General features: G+C 48.6%; 1 protein-coding gene across 1 annotated transcript; it reads right to left on the reverse strand.

The window, feature by feature from the left end:
• Nucleotides 1-1669: 1669 nt before the first annotated feature.
• CLPP (caseinolytic mitochondrial matrix peptidase proteolytic subunit) lies at nt 1670-14207 on the reverse strand. The gene is made up of 7 exons (XM_055003587.1): nt 14144-14207; nt 11515-11613; nt 9999-10070; nt 8627-8723; nt 3637-3824; nt 2708-2813; nt 1670-2150 (listed from the first exon to the last, which is right to left on the reverse strand). The coding sequence occupies exons 1-7, from the start codon at nt 14159-14161 to the stop codon at nt 1981-1983; spliced, it is 750 nt and encodes a 249-aa protein (XP_054859562.1). The 5' UTR covers nt 14162-14207; the 3' UTR covers nt 1670-1980.
• Between the last annotated feature and the right edge of the window lie 533 nt (nt 14208-14740).

The raw sequence follows: 14740 nt of genomic DNA on the forward strand, positions 1-14740 counted from the left end.
TAGCCTGCCTGTAGTTTACCCTTTTCCCACCACCCCTGGTCCCAAACCCTACTGTCCTTTGTATAAAAGCGGCTCTTCTCTGCAGGTTGACTTTGGACCCTGTTCCGCTTCAGGAGACAGTATTTAGACACTCCCTGCCTCCAAGGTTCAGAGCTTCTGCAGCTACCTCTATGGCAACTATATACTGTCAGAATAAAAGAGACTCCAGTAGTAGCACCTATAAAACTAACAAAATTTGTGGTAGGGTGTGAGCTTTTGTGAGTCATAGCTCACTTCTTCACATACCAGATACCATCTGAAGAAGTGAGCTGTGATTCACAAAAGCTCATAACTTCCACAAATTTTGTTAGTCTTATTGGTGCTATTGGACTCTTGCTCTTTTCTACTGCTACAGACAAACATGTCAGCTACTAATCTTGATCTATATACTGTCAGAGTTTCAGGGCTGCAATCCAGGGAAGTTCCCGCAGAAAGAGCAATGGAAATAGGTGGGGGGGGGGGGGTAAAGATACCATCTGCAAATCTTTGCAGGATCCAGAAATACTTGGTGGACTAGGACCAGCATACCTGCGGGACCGCCTCTCGCCATATGTTCCCTGGAGAGCCCTTCATTTGGCAGACCAACATCTACTGGTGGTCCCCGGCCCCAGGGAGGTTTGTCTCATCTCGCCTCGACCAGGGCCAGGGCCTTTTCGACCCTGGCACCAACCTAGTGGAACTCTGTAGAGACTCGGACCTGGCAGGATTTACTATCTTGCCTCCGGGCCTGCAAGATGGAGTTGCAGGTGGTTTATGGTGTATGGTATATGGTGGTTTAGGTGAGCATCCTCCTTCTCCAATCGGCCTCCCTCCCTGGTCAGTCAGCTTGCCACCCCCCTCCCACCCCCCACCCCAGGTTCTTGTACATAGAGGGGTTGTGCAATAAGAATGCCGCGATGTTTTTACTGAAGTGTTTTAAGTACTATGCTGCCTGTTTTATATTTCTACTGTGATCTGCTCCAAGCCTGGTTTTCATGGAGAGCGGAATACAAATGTAAAAAAATAAATAAATGTCAGCGAGTATTTTTTCCTTGTAAAGAGCTCAGACTGTGTGTTAAAATTCTCAGCCAGGGCATCTGGCTGCTTGTGCTTGGATAGACCACAAACTCTGGTCTGGGGTAAGGCTGGGTGCGTGCTCACACAATTCCATCATTGCCTCAGACCAGTGACGTCAGAAGGAAAGGGCAGGGCTTGAGTGGCAATGAAGGAGGGGAGGGCTGGGGAAGTCAAAGCCCTCTCACGTGCATGCTGATCCTCCTCACAGATCCTCGCAAGGCGAGGGTGGCTACCAAGGTGGAGAAATCACGACTGATAAACACAAGTTACATTTTGACTGTAGCAGCAGCGAACTCTCCAGATGCAGGCTGCATTTGCACAGATGAATTGTGGGAACAACATATTGGCCCTTGTACAGGATGCGTCAGGACAGCTGGATTATGGCACGGGCTGGCTAGGATGCTGTTTAATACCAAGTATTTGGCATGGCTAATATTTGCCAGTGTTCTGCAACTCTCCCACTTCTCTGCACATTTATGAGATTTATGTGCTGCATGCACAGAAGGCAAGAGGTTGCCAGCGCTGCTGTCGAAGGTGTTTCAGAAAGAAGGCAGGGGGAAACAGAACACACACGTCAAAGAGGTCAACGTTTAATTTAAAACCATCCCTATGGAAACAGTGCTGTAATTAGGGGAGGTGGTGGTGGGAGGTACTTTTCTACTGGGGAAAAAGAAGTGTCAGAGCCCGCAGGGCAAGAGACCAGCTCCTAAGGACACAGCTGGCCAGCTGTTCTCTCTGCCCGTATGAAGAGCCGGTCCACTAAAGAGAGTCATATCCTGAGGCGATCTGAGGAATCCAAACAGCCGGGCTGAAGGCAGGCATCATCCTCACAAAAGCAGGCTGGCAATAAATCCCCTCAGACGCAACGCTGAAGCCGTGGGTCCCTCAGGGTTCTGCCGAAGAAGAGGAGGGAGTGGGCGTAGGGGGTGCCTCTTTATGCACCAGTTCTGGTTCATCTTCTCCATCGTGCGGAGGATGGACAAGCACCTTGTCCAAGATGCCAAACTCCTGGGCTTCTACAGGACTCATATATCGATCCCTCTCCATAGCAGACTCTGTGAGAGTAAGAAGCCATTGTCCATCATGCTTGGGTGAAAGCAACAGTGAGTGAAAAATAATTTTACTCGGCTGCTGGTACACCCCAAGATAGGCTTTCATTCCAGGCCCACGGGCTACAGAGCAAAGTCCCACTGGACTTTACTCCCAAGTAAAAAAATTTGGGATTGTGCTCGTTGTTTATGGCTGGGAGTGGGGAAGAGACTAGCTCCCATATTTGGAGTCCTGGAGGCAACTGGGCAAGCAGCATAAGCTGAGATAAAATGAGGGCTCAAAGAAAGCAGTGAGCTTCCATGGGAGAGTGAGGATTAGAGCCCAGGCTTCCCAGATCCGAGTCCAACCACTATACATCACTGCCTCCTATTTATTCCACCACAGTGGAAGGAGGCAGGGGAGATGGTCTTTGAGGAACCCACAGATACAAGCAGGAGAACCTGACGGGAGTCCAGCTTTCCACACCCATTGATTGCCTGGCCCAAGGGGCTGCCCTGGCAGCTACGCCCATGGCCTTCTTGCAGTGGGGTGCGTGTCCGTCTGAGGGGCCTGTGCAGCTTACCAATCACCTCCAGGGTCTGCTTTGTGTGTTTGGCGTAGAGGCCATTGATCTGTTTCTTCAGCTTCAGGATTTCCTCGGCCTGGATGGCAATGTCTGTCGCCTGGCCCTGGAAGGGTAAGTGGAGGGGTGGATAGAAATTTACTTACTTATTTATTTACCCCAGCAATACCCCAGTATTCTCCCCAAAAGTAGCTTACCACTTTATCCTCACTCCCATTTTGTACTCACAACCACCCTGTATGGTAGGTTAGGCTGAGTGTGTGTGACTGGCCCAAGGTTACCCAACACAGGATTCGAATCTGTCTCTCCTCATCTGACACTCTAACCACCACACTATGATGGCTCCTAACCTATGACTGAATGCAAAGGAAGGTGGGGGCAGCTCTCCCTCCCCCATTCATGAGCAGGATTCGGGTCCAGCGGCACCTTAAAGACCACCTAGATTTCCAGGGGGTGAGCTTTCAAGGGTCAGAGCTCCCTGGGAGCTCCCCAAATCTTGCAGTTCTACAGTAGACCAACACAGCTCCCCACCTGAAACTACCCCCATTCATAGCCATTCAGTCTGCTCAGATCCGCACTGAAGTGGAATGAAGGCTCAGTGAGTGGTGTGGGGGCGGGGTGAGAGGGGGCTCAGAAAAACAACGGAGACCGTAATGGAGCTGCTGTAGCACAGGGGTTAAGTGGTTGGGCTGCGAATCAGCACTCTACTGGTTCAAATCCATGAGCTCAGTAGACGGCCTTGAATAAGCCCCTCCTCTCAGCCCCAGCTCCCCAGCTGGATTGTGGGGATAATAATAACACTAACTTGTCCACCACTCTGCGTGAGGCACTAATCTGTCTAGAAGAGTGGTATATAAGGGCAGTTCTTGTTCTTGTTATTATTATTATTATCCCTCAGCATCCACAACGCACAAGGTTGCAAAACTCACCCGTGCCCCTCCCGAGGGCTGGTGGATCATGATGCGTGAGTTCGGCAGGGAGTGACGCATCCCCGGTGACCCAGCCGCCAGCAGCAGAGAGCCCATGCTGGCCGCCTGGCCCACACACCATGTGCAGATGGGGTTCAGGATATACTGCATAGTGTCGTAAATAGCCAGCCCTGATGTCACTGTGCCACCTGCAGAGGAAGAAAAGGGAAGCAAATATGGGTCTGCAGCACAAGGAGGCACAGCCAAGCCTTCCCATGCTATTGAAAAAAAAAACCAGGTGCTGCCAGCCTTCATCCAAGAGCCAAAATGTGATTGAGCTGATAGGAAGGGTGAGTGGGGGGCCCCTCCAAGACCCCCATAGCACCATTCTGCAATAAAACGGTTAGTTACTGTCATGGGAGTCTGGTGTTGTGGCCTTCCTACACCCCAGGAAGCAGGAAATAAAAAGAATGGATCTGGGAGATGGACTCTCTCTTTTCTCTAAGAGAAAAGGCCAAAGCTGGCAAGGGAGTGCCCAGGAATATGCCACAGAGCTTTAGACAAATCATGAGCTGCCTAGAGGGAACAAGGTAAGGTCAGATGCTCTCAAATAAAGAAACCCAGGTCACCCACCGACAGACCGACAAAATGAAGGATGTCAACACACAATAATAAAACTTTGTCCTATAGAAATGTTTGCTGCAGGCTACCGCAACAGCCTTTGGAACAAAAAAGTCTTTTTAAAAAGAAAGAAGAACAGAGAGAACAGCAATATTGATGGTTTACAGTAAAAAAAAAACAGAGCCTCAAAGACTGTTATCACCATAGCTAGTAGGTGTTGAGGGGCTGGATGCCTAATGCAAGCGATCAGCCAGGAAGCGACATCAGCACAATTCCAACACACATTCCAGTAAAACAATGCCACAGTATTCAACAAAAGAAATCTGTATATCCTTATCTAGCAAAACAACTTTCTCAGTGTCCTTTTCCCAAGGAAAATACTCCTCAGAGAAAGAAAATAAAAGGTCTTGAGAAAGTTGCATTATTAGTTAAAGATGTAAGAATGCACACCCTTAAAAAAATAGAGCACTTGATGAGCCAGCATGATGAGCAGTTAGAAGGCTGGATTAGGGACAAAGGGAACAAAGTTCAAACCACGAACCACCTTTGAAGTTCACAGGGCAACCTTAGGCCAGCCGCATTCACTCTCTCTCAGCCTAATGATAATAATAATGACAACATTCAATTTATATACCACCCTTCAGGACAACTTAACACCCACTCAGAATGGTTTACAAAGTGTGTTATTATTATCTCCAAAACAATCACGCTGTGAGGTGAGTGGGGCTGAGAGAGCTCTGAGAGAGCTGTGACTGACCCAAGGTCACCCAGCTGGCTACAAGGGGAAGAGTAGGGAATCAAATCTGGTTCTCCAGATTAGTCCTGCCGCTCTTCACCACTACACCAAACTGGCTCTCAAACCTACCACATAGGGTTGTTGTAGGGATACAGGGGCTTCCTACTCCTTAGTCATACTCGGAGGCCATGTTTTGGATGACCCCGCCATCTGAGACCAGACAGGGAGTTCCCTGAGAAAGGACCTTCTTGGTCATGCCACTGAAACTCTGGAACTTATTTCCCAGGGAGATTTGTCTATCTCCCTCTATTATCTTCCACCAGTGGGTGAAACTTTTTTGTTTGTTTCGGTGTTCCCTCACTAACTCTTACTGCCCTCCTCCCTGTCTGTGTGTTTATATGTTTTATTTAATTGTTTTAAATATTATATATATATTCTTTAATATTTTAAGTTTTTTAATCTTTGCTGTCTTGGGGGACCCTGAACTGGGTGGAAAGGCAGCACAGAATAACTATAAACAAACATGGGGGAAGGAGAACAGGGTATGCTATTCTGAGCTGCCCCTTAGGTTGGCAAAACCTGCAACCAGGCTCCAAAGAACCACATTTCAGAGAGACAGTCCAGTTGTCAAACTTTTTACATACAGGGAACCTTTTCCTCATCAGCTTGTCTATGGAGCCTTTGCCGTGGAACCCCTTCCTGTCGCTGCCTATTCCCTCAGTTCCCTCAGGATTTGGCCAGGCCTGTAGGGTCTCACAGAGGCCTCCATGCAGCCTGCACGCCATTGTTCACTTCCTCACTTACACAGCTCCGATGGTCTTCTAAAGACCCCTAGGTTGCCCAGGAGATAGCTTGGTAGCCACTGGCACAGATCTTACAAAATGCACGACTATCCCAAAAGAACGAGAGCCAGTGGGGTTACAGTGTCAGATTAGGATCTGGAAGATCCCGATTTGAATCCCTTCTCTGTGACGGAAGCTTGACAGATGACCTTGGGCCAGTCACTCCCCCTCAGCCTACCCTACTTTACAAGGTTGTTGTGAGGATAGCACGGAGAACAACGTAAACCACTTTGGTTCCCCACTGAGGGCAAAGGCGGTGTATAAATGAAGTAAACAAATAAATAAATGAAAAGTTGCTCTCCAAGTCCGGGTGGTTATTTGATCTCCACCATCAGTGAATGCTGAAGCGTCTGAAAGATCCTTATTCTGACAGGCAAAAGGTCAGGCAGGAGAGATCGCCATGCCGACCGAGCCCAGGGATTAAGCAACAACACCCCTGCAAGGAAGAGCAGTGCTAACCATCCCAGAAATAGCTGACAGAAAAAACAAACTTGGGGATCGTGGCCGAATCGTGCCCTCCTGACTGCAAAGCAGGCAACAGAGAAGGGACGATGATGGGGAAGGGATACGAAAAATGCCCCAGGAGTCAGGTCACACCTGCTACAGACTCTCCTTGTGTCTGCAGTTTACTCTGCATTCATGGCATCTTGATATCATTACCCAGCAGCCGTCTATGCCGTGAGAGACGGAAGAGAAGCAGCCATAGGGCAGATGCCCAGCTAGGTCATGACAGACTTTTCTTGCTGCAAGGGGCACGTTACCCGAGGCAATCTTTTTTCCATGGAGGAGCCCCTATATTAATTTTTCAAATCCTGAGGAACACCTGCCTATGAAAATGTTTACAGGCTAGCAAAAGTTGATGGCAGGGAATAAAGTTCAACTGTTGCTCCATGTATTTGTTGCTCTGTATGTGTGTATTTATACTGTATTTGTATACTAAATACAGTTCTATACAAAAATATTTAAAAATCCTACAAAATATCCATAATCCACAATGAACATAATAAAACAATCTACAAGAAATATAATCAAATTGAAAACAATTTTTAGATATTTATTGTGTAGAACTGTATTTAGTACTTTATTTAGTACTGTATTTAGTACTGTATTTATACTTTATTTATATACAAGCAACAAAGCCCGTTGTGGGGAAAAATAGAGCAGACTACAGAAAGGGGAGGGTGGGCGGGCAGGCATTTCCTCCTCCTGTCACTGATCCCAGCCGGATGAAGGCAGGGTGGGTGGACATTGCCTCCTGCTCTGCATCCGATCCCGGCCAGGTGAAGTGAAGTTGGGCATTGCCACCTGCTCCACTCCTGATTCCAGCTGGGTGAAGGTGAGGGGGGGAGCACTGCCACCTGCTCCCTCCTGATCCCAACTGGGTGAAGAAGGAACAGGCATTGCCTTACTCTGCGCCTGATTCCGGTTGAGTGAATTGGGGGGAGGGAGGCATTGCCACCTGCTCCGTGTCTGATTCTAGCAAGTTGAACGGCGGGGAGGGTGGGCATTGCCTCCTGCTCTGCACCTGATCCAGGCCAGGTGAAGTTGGGGGTGGGCATTACCTCCTGCTCTGTGCCTGATCCAAGCTGAGTGGGAGATCGGCATTGACTCCTGCTCCTCGCCTTACCCTGGCCAGTTGAAGGGGGGAAGGCATTGCCACCTGCTCCACTTCTGAACTCGGCTGGGTGAAGGGGGGGGAAGGCATTTCCTCCTGCTCCACGGCTGTGAAGAAGGGTGGGCAATGCCACCTGCTCTGCTCCTGATCCCAGCTGGGTGATGGCGGGGGGCTGTCATTGCCACCTACTCCACTCCTGATCCCAGCTGAGTGAAGGTGAAAGGCGAGTACTGCCACCTGCTCCCCTCCAGATCCCAGCCTGGGCTTCCCGACGTGGCACACTCTCTGGAGGTCTCGCTGCTTCATCTGGGCTTCCCTCCACAGCAGCGCCCTCTGGTGGCACACCAGGATAGGAAGTGAGTTGTCTTGAATACGCTTAACCTTTTATATAGTACGATTAGCACTCAGCACTTATTTCATTCATAAAACTCTATATATCGATTACTCCCAGTGTGGGTTTCCATCTTGTTTTTGGTTTGCTGTACTGGGAGAGCTTCTTTGTCAGTTGTCTGTATATGTGTGTGTCAGCTTACATCGTAAGAAAAAAAATGAAGCATTTTTTCCTGTCCTTTTTGTATTATCTAATGGGTTTTTTCCCCAAAATGTCAAAGTATCAACTCAAAATATACTTAAACATCAAAATAAAGTTCATATCCCAAGGCAATATAAGGTTTACTTTCAGTGTGATATCTGGGCTTGTTTATTTTTGCACCAATGTTGAATTCTTGGCCGATTTCTTGTGGAACCCCACATGAAGTTGTCGAATGTCAGCCCTAGAATTGCTTACATTGTTTCAGCATTTCTTCAGCTCTGTTTTAGATTCCTGCTAATACTGTGTTTTTGTAAACTTGTGTTTATTTACCCAAGGGCTTTGTTTATGGAAATGTCCTTGAAACTGACTGTACTAATCTCACACTGTGTAATCCGCCTTGAGTCTCAGGGAGAAAGGCGGGCTGTAAATGACATAAATAAAATAAAATGATGTCCTACAGAACTCTAGTTGGGAAACACAGGCCTGGGGGAACAGAGGAGGCGATCACTGCCTCTTCTGTGGCCATAGAAAAGAAAACCCTGCAGGGTATGCCACAGACACAAAAGACACACGAAAGCCGACGTGGCTAAGAAACAGCCCCCGCTCCTTGGAGACAGAAGGGAACCCGGAGAAGAGCTTGTCCTGTACTTCTCACTCCCACTTACCTGGGCTGTTAATATACATGTGGATGGGCTTCTTGTTGCTTTCCGACTGCAGGAAAAGCAGCTGGGCGATAACCAAACTGGCCACGTTGTCATCAATCTGGAGACAAAAGATACGAGACAGGCCAGGTCTGTCAAAATACCCGCTGGGGTCACCAGCAATGCCCATTTCCCAGCCCTCTTTCTTCCTAGGCAAGAAGCATCTTCCCATCACAACAGCCAGTGTGGTGTAGTGGTTAGAGTGTCAGACTGGGGTCTGAGAGACCCAGGTTTGAATTCCCACTCTGCCATGGAAGCGCGTAGGGTGACCTTGGGCCAGTCACACCCATGCAGCCTAACATACCTCAAAAGGAGAGCCAGTTTGGTGTAGTGGTTAAGAGTGACAGGACTCCAATCTAGAGACCCGGGTTTGATTCCCCAGTCCTCTGCTTGAAGCCAGCTGGGCGACTTTGGGTCAGCCACAGCTCTCTCAGAGTTCTCTCAGCCCCACCCACCTCACAAGATGTTTGTTGTGGGGATAATAATAATACACTTTCTAAACTGCTCTGAGTGGGCATTAAGTGATCCTGAAGGGTGGTATATATATCGAATATTATATATATATATATCGAATATTATTATTATTATTAGGTGACCTTAGGTCAGTCACAGCTCCCTCAGAGCTCTCTCAGCCACACCCACCTCACAGGGTGATTAGCATGAGGACAATAACAACACACTTTGTAAACTGCTCTGTGTGGGTGTTAAGTTGTCCTATAAATCAAATGTTGTTGTTGTTATTGTGTTGTTGTGCATAAAATGGAGGAGAAGAGAATGAAGTAAGCCACTTTGAGTCCCCATTGGGGAGAAATGTGGGGTATAAATGAAACCCCTAGCATATCAACCACACATCCATTCCTTTTTGCTCCTGGATCAAGAACGCAAATTGCTGGCATGTGAGAAGTTTGACCTGCCGTTGAACTGTGATGCTCTTGGTCCCCTTGCCCAACTCTTCCTCTTTTAGCCTCAGATGTTTCTTGACAGTCAAGAGGCTAAAATTCAGTAACTGACACACTGGTCCATCTAGCCCCGGACTGGCTACTCATTTAGGCAGTGGCTTGTCTGGGCCCCAGGCCCTGCCCCTGAAAATCTTTTTGCTGGCCAGGCTGCAGAGTGAAACTGAGACCTTCACGCATAAGGGCGTGAGCATAGCTTCTGAGCTCTGACCCCTCAGCTCTCCACTTCTTGAAGGAGGGAACAAGTTCCAAATAAACAAATCAATACTGACTAAACATAGGAAACTGCTTCAGAGCAAAGAGTGGACCAAGAGACACAACAAACGCCCTTTTTGCGAAGTGGTAGAAGAATCCATTACTTGAAGGGCCAGCACACTCACCGGGCCCATCACACAAACAATGCGCTCCCTCAGGAGGCGAGAGTAGATGTCATAGGCGCGCTCCCCCCGGCCCTGAAAGAGACAGATGGTCCAGTCAGTATAAGCACTCCCATACCTCATACCTCAGGCCTCACTGGCTGAGAGAGGTTGCCCCACCCCAGAGAGAAGGGCCCACAGATCTCCCCCAAATATAAGAAACAGCTTATGTTATAGGAGCTCAGTTCAGGTTGGAGGCCAAGTCCTAAGGCTGCTATTGGCCCAAGGCAGGTTTAGGAGAGCAGCAGGAGCTGCATCGAGGGAAGGGCTTGGAAGAGGACAAACAGGCAGGACAATGCTTTTGGGGAGGCAGCGCAAAGCTCCACTACCCCAGCTGCCCCATCAATTTCCTTGAGTTAGTCAGGTCAGCCCTGAGGTAGGACTGAGGAGTTTTTTTAGGTCAAGGACGGGCAGCTGCCAGACAAGGAGCATTAGGCGGCCTCCAGCTTAGTTGTCAATGCCAAGGAATATCTTCCACCCCCAGCCCACTGATTATGCAGCTGGACTACCTTCCCCCAGGCACACAGACCCACAAACCGTCTGGAAGTGGGCCTTTGGCTGGGATCTCCTGGCACAGCTCAGCAGTTTTCTCTTATTTGTTTGTGTCTTGGAGCATGCATGGAGGCAAGCCATTGTATCGCCCAAGAAGAGAATGCCGGCAGTGTCTGCATTTCGGCTCACACTGGGCCTAGGGCTAAAGAACCCTTCTATGGGTCTCAGCTCAGAGGAGTCCATAGATGGAGCCACCATGGCTGACCCACCCAGCCCTTGGTCCATTCTAAATATGGCCACCAGGAATCATTAGCTGGCCTCACAGCATGGGTTCCTATACTTTTGGAAGGGACACTGACATCTGAACTTACTTTATTTGGGGGGTGGGGAATGGAGAGTGCCCTCCAGTCAAAGCTGACTTTTGGCTAACCCTGGTAGGATTCTCATGGCAAAAGACTAACAGAGGTGGTTTGCCATTGCCTGCTTCTGCAACTCTGGCCTTCGTTGGAAGTCTCCCATCCAATTACTAACCAAGGCCGACCCTGCTTAGCTTCTGAGATCTGATGAGATCAGGCTCACCAGGTCAGGGTCTATTTTGGGGGGCCCACTTGCAGAATAACTCCATTCTGCTTTCCCCAACCCAAATAAAAAGTCGGAATCTCACATCAGTTAACCCTGAAAAGTTTCTATTTAATTTTTCATGTCATTAAAAAATTGTATTTCATGACCATTTTGCCTATTATGCAAAGCTGAACACAAATTTGCCATCAAGCCTCTTTTCTCAGGTCACCCTTCCCCCCTTGTCCCTCATGGCCTAGCAGCTACAGTGGCAAGAGGGATGCAACTCACTTGGGGGCCCTGACCCTGTTTTAGGCAGCTTGCAACTCCAAGTGTTAAAACAGTCTCCAGTTCCTGACCGACTCCAGGTCTTCTTGAGACACAGCAGGAGGTACACGCCACCATACCATACCCCATCCACTCCACTTACCGTCTGTTCCACTACAATGGGAATAAGAGGAATGTGGCTTCTGGGAGAGAAATGGACGTTTCGAGCCACATACAGGTGACAACCCAGCCGAACAGGGTGCTGCAGAGAGAGAGAGAGAGAGAGAGAAGACTCATTGCTTCTGCCAGGAACCACCCCCCGGAGGGCTCTATTCTACCCCCTGCTGACGCACAGCTGACCAACCCTCTCCAGTGTGCCTCTCTCATGGCTGCTAAATGAAGCTGCTGCAACCACCCATTCTATTGCCAAGCAAACTCCAGCAGCTGACTGGCTCTTCTGTTGCTAGCAAGCATCAGAGACCAAGTGCACTTTTGCTATACTCGCCCCTCCTCCACACACTTTACCTACTTTGCTGCAGTCATAACCACAATTTCCATACATGCTCAGAGGAGAGGCAAGGGTTCTATTCTGCACTAGTCATGAGTGCACAAAGCTAGAGGCCATTTTTCCAGAGAAGGGGAGTGATCTACAATTTCCTAATAATCAATACTTAGCATTTAGCAGGCAAGTAGCCCTGTTGGTCTTCAGTTGAAAAGCAAGATTTGAGTTCAGTAGCACCTTCTAGATCAACAAGATTTCTAGGGCAGAAGGTTCAGAAAGTTAAAGCAACCTTTGTCAGATACCTGATGATGCTTTGATTCTCAAAAGCTTATGCTCTGGAAACCTTGTTAGTCTTTAAGGTGCTACTGAACACGGATCTTGCTCTAGCAATTATCATTTATTTTTGGAGTGCTTGAAATACTTTGCTCACATTGCCTTGCAAGATAGGCTAGCATTCTTCCTACATTGCAGATGAGAGTTCAGGAGCTGAAGGTTAAAAGTAACACCTTCCCGTGCCATGAACTGACCTCTGAGTCAATTCATGGCCAAAGTGTGCTTTGTGTTACTGATGTCCCTTATTCAAGGCTAAACTCTCAAAAGTGAGCACCTCTCTAACCTGCTTCAGTCTGCCTGGAAAGTTTGCACTGTCCCAGAGGTGTACTGCAAGATCCTTCACAACATTCAAGAATACCCAGCTGTCAAAATACCCGCTGGGGTCACCAGCAGCTCCCATTTCCCAGCCCTCTTTCTTCCTAGGCAAGGAGCATCTTCCCATCACAACAGTCAGTGTGGTGTAGTGGTTAGAGTGTCAGACTGGGGTCTGAGAGACCCAGGTTTGAATTCCCACTCTGCCATGGAAGCGCGTAGGGTGACCTTGGGCCAGTCACACCCACGCAGCCTAACGTACCTCAAAAGGAGAGCCAGTTTGGTGTAGTGGTTAAGAGCGTGGGACTCTAATCTGGAGAGCCGGGTTTGATTCCCCACTCCTCCACTTGAAGCCAGCTGGGTGACCTTGGGCTAGTCACAGCTCTCTGGAGCGCTCTCAGCCCCACCCACCTCACAGGGTGTTTGTTGTGGGGATAACAACAACATACTTTGTAAACCGCTCTGAGTGGGTGTTGCCCTGAAGGGCGGTATATAAATTAAATGTTATTATTATTATTAGTGGTTAGAGTGTCGGACCAGGCTCTGGGAGACAGAGGTTTGAATCCCCACTGCCACGGAAGCTCACTGGGTGATTCTGGAACAGTCACACCCTCTCAGGCTAACCTACCTCACAAGGGCAAGATCTGGGTTCAATAGAAGCGGTAAAGACCAACTAGATTTCCACTATATGAGCTTTCGAGAGTCTTATACGTGCTACTGGACTCTTGCTCTTTTCCACTGCTACAGACAGACTAACATGGCTACCCATCTTGATCCGGAAATTTGGTTGATCTTTTAAGGTGCTACTGGACCTGAATCTTGCTCTTCTGCTACAGACCAACACAGCAAGCCTCCTGTAACTACCTCTCAGGGTTGTTGTGAAGATAGAGGAGAATGAAGTAAGCTGCTTTGAGTTCCCAGTGGGAGAGAGGAGAGGTATAAATGAATAAATAAAACTATCCTGTCAGGCACTCAGACCAAGAGCTCACCCCCTCCTCCTTCATTATTTGCAAATTCGCCATCCCAGCTTGATCCCCCTAACCCACACAGAGGTGAAGGGAGCAAAATCGGGGGGGGGGGACACGAGTGCTGCAATGGGGCTTCATAAAAATGTACTGGGCACTTGCTCTATACAGCTTCCCTATAAGAGAAGTCTTAATATTTGGAGTTTAGGGAAAAAAGCAAGCGAAGGAAGGTCTAGAAAATCAGGAACACAGTGAAGAAAGAGGATAGAAACAATTCTGTTGTGATACTCGAATCTGAAGTCACTCGAAGAAACAGACGGGCAATAGATTGCGGATCAGACTCTGTCACACAGTGCATAACGAAATACAAAAGCTGCTACAGCTCTCTCTAGGAGTAAGGCAAATGCATGGCTCTCTGCAAAGATATTAGCTTAAAATGGAACCTCCAAGTGCAGAGGCAGTGTATCCCCGGACACCACTTGCTGGGAGGCTGGCCTTTGCTTCCCCGCCCTGTTTTGGGGGTTTGGTGGGGCTAGACTAGGGGGGCCCGAGTCTCATCCAGCAGAGCCCTCCTTGCTTTCTATGTACAGCCTGCCTCGGGTGTTTTGGAGCCTGTGCAAACCCCGCTGCCAAACACCAACACGCACATTCTCCCAGGCACACGTGCACTTGCCCCTCACCACTAGCCTTTGCAACATCCTGGCACCCGGAAGGTTCGTCTGGTCTCCTACCCACGTGGGTTCAGAGTGCATGGGTCACATGGCTCAGGAGGAGGCGGGGAAAGGACTGTAACAAAGGCGCCGCTATGCATGCTGGGAACTGTAGTCCCAATAAATTGGTTAGTCTTAAAGGTGCTACTGGACTCTTTTTGATTTTGCTACTACAGACTAACACGGCTAACTCCTCTGGATCTAAGAACTTTTCTGTTATTTAGCATTAACAACAACAACTGCGATTATAAGTGTCCTGCAGCCTTTTGCACATGGAATTAACGTGGCTCTTCTGAACCTGGAATACTCCAAGGATCACACATTATGTCAGGCCCCTCTCTCCTAAGGTTGCCAACTCTGGTTTGGGAAATTTCTGGAGATTTGAGGGGTAGATCCTAGGGAGGGTGGGATTTGAGGAGGGCAGGGAGCTCAGTGGGATACAATGGGAGAGATTTCACCCTCCAAAGCAAACATTTTATCCAGGATAATTAGATCCTGTAGTCTGGAAATCAGCCGTAATTCCAGGAGATCTCTGGGCCCCACCTGGAGGTTGGCAACTGTACTTAA

Source organism: Eublepharis macularius, chromosome 19 (genome assembly GCF_028583425.1).
Source record: "Eublepharis macularius isolate TG4126 chromosome 19, MPM_Emac_v1.0, whole genome shotgun sequence".
NCBI classification, from domain to species: Eukaryota; Metazoa; Chordata; class Lepidosauria; order Squamata; family Eublepharidae; genus Eublepharis; species Eublepharis macularius.

Excerpts from the sequence above, each read along its gene's own strand:
- CLPP (XM_055003587.1), bottom strand. Across the intron at positions 10,071-11,514 it reads CCATTGTAGTGGAACAGACG|GGCCGGGGGGAGCGCGCCTA; the intron begins GTAAGTGGAGTG and ends TGTCTCTTTCAG. Across the intron at positions 2,151-2,707 it reads GCAGACCCTGGAGGTGATTG|AGTCTGCTATGGAGAGGGAT; the intron begins GTAAGCTGCACA and ends TTACTCTCACAG.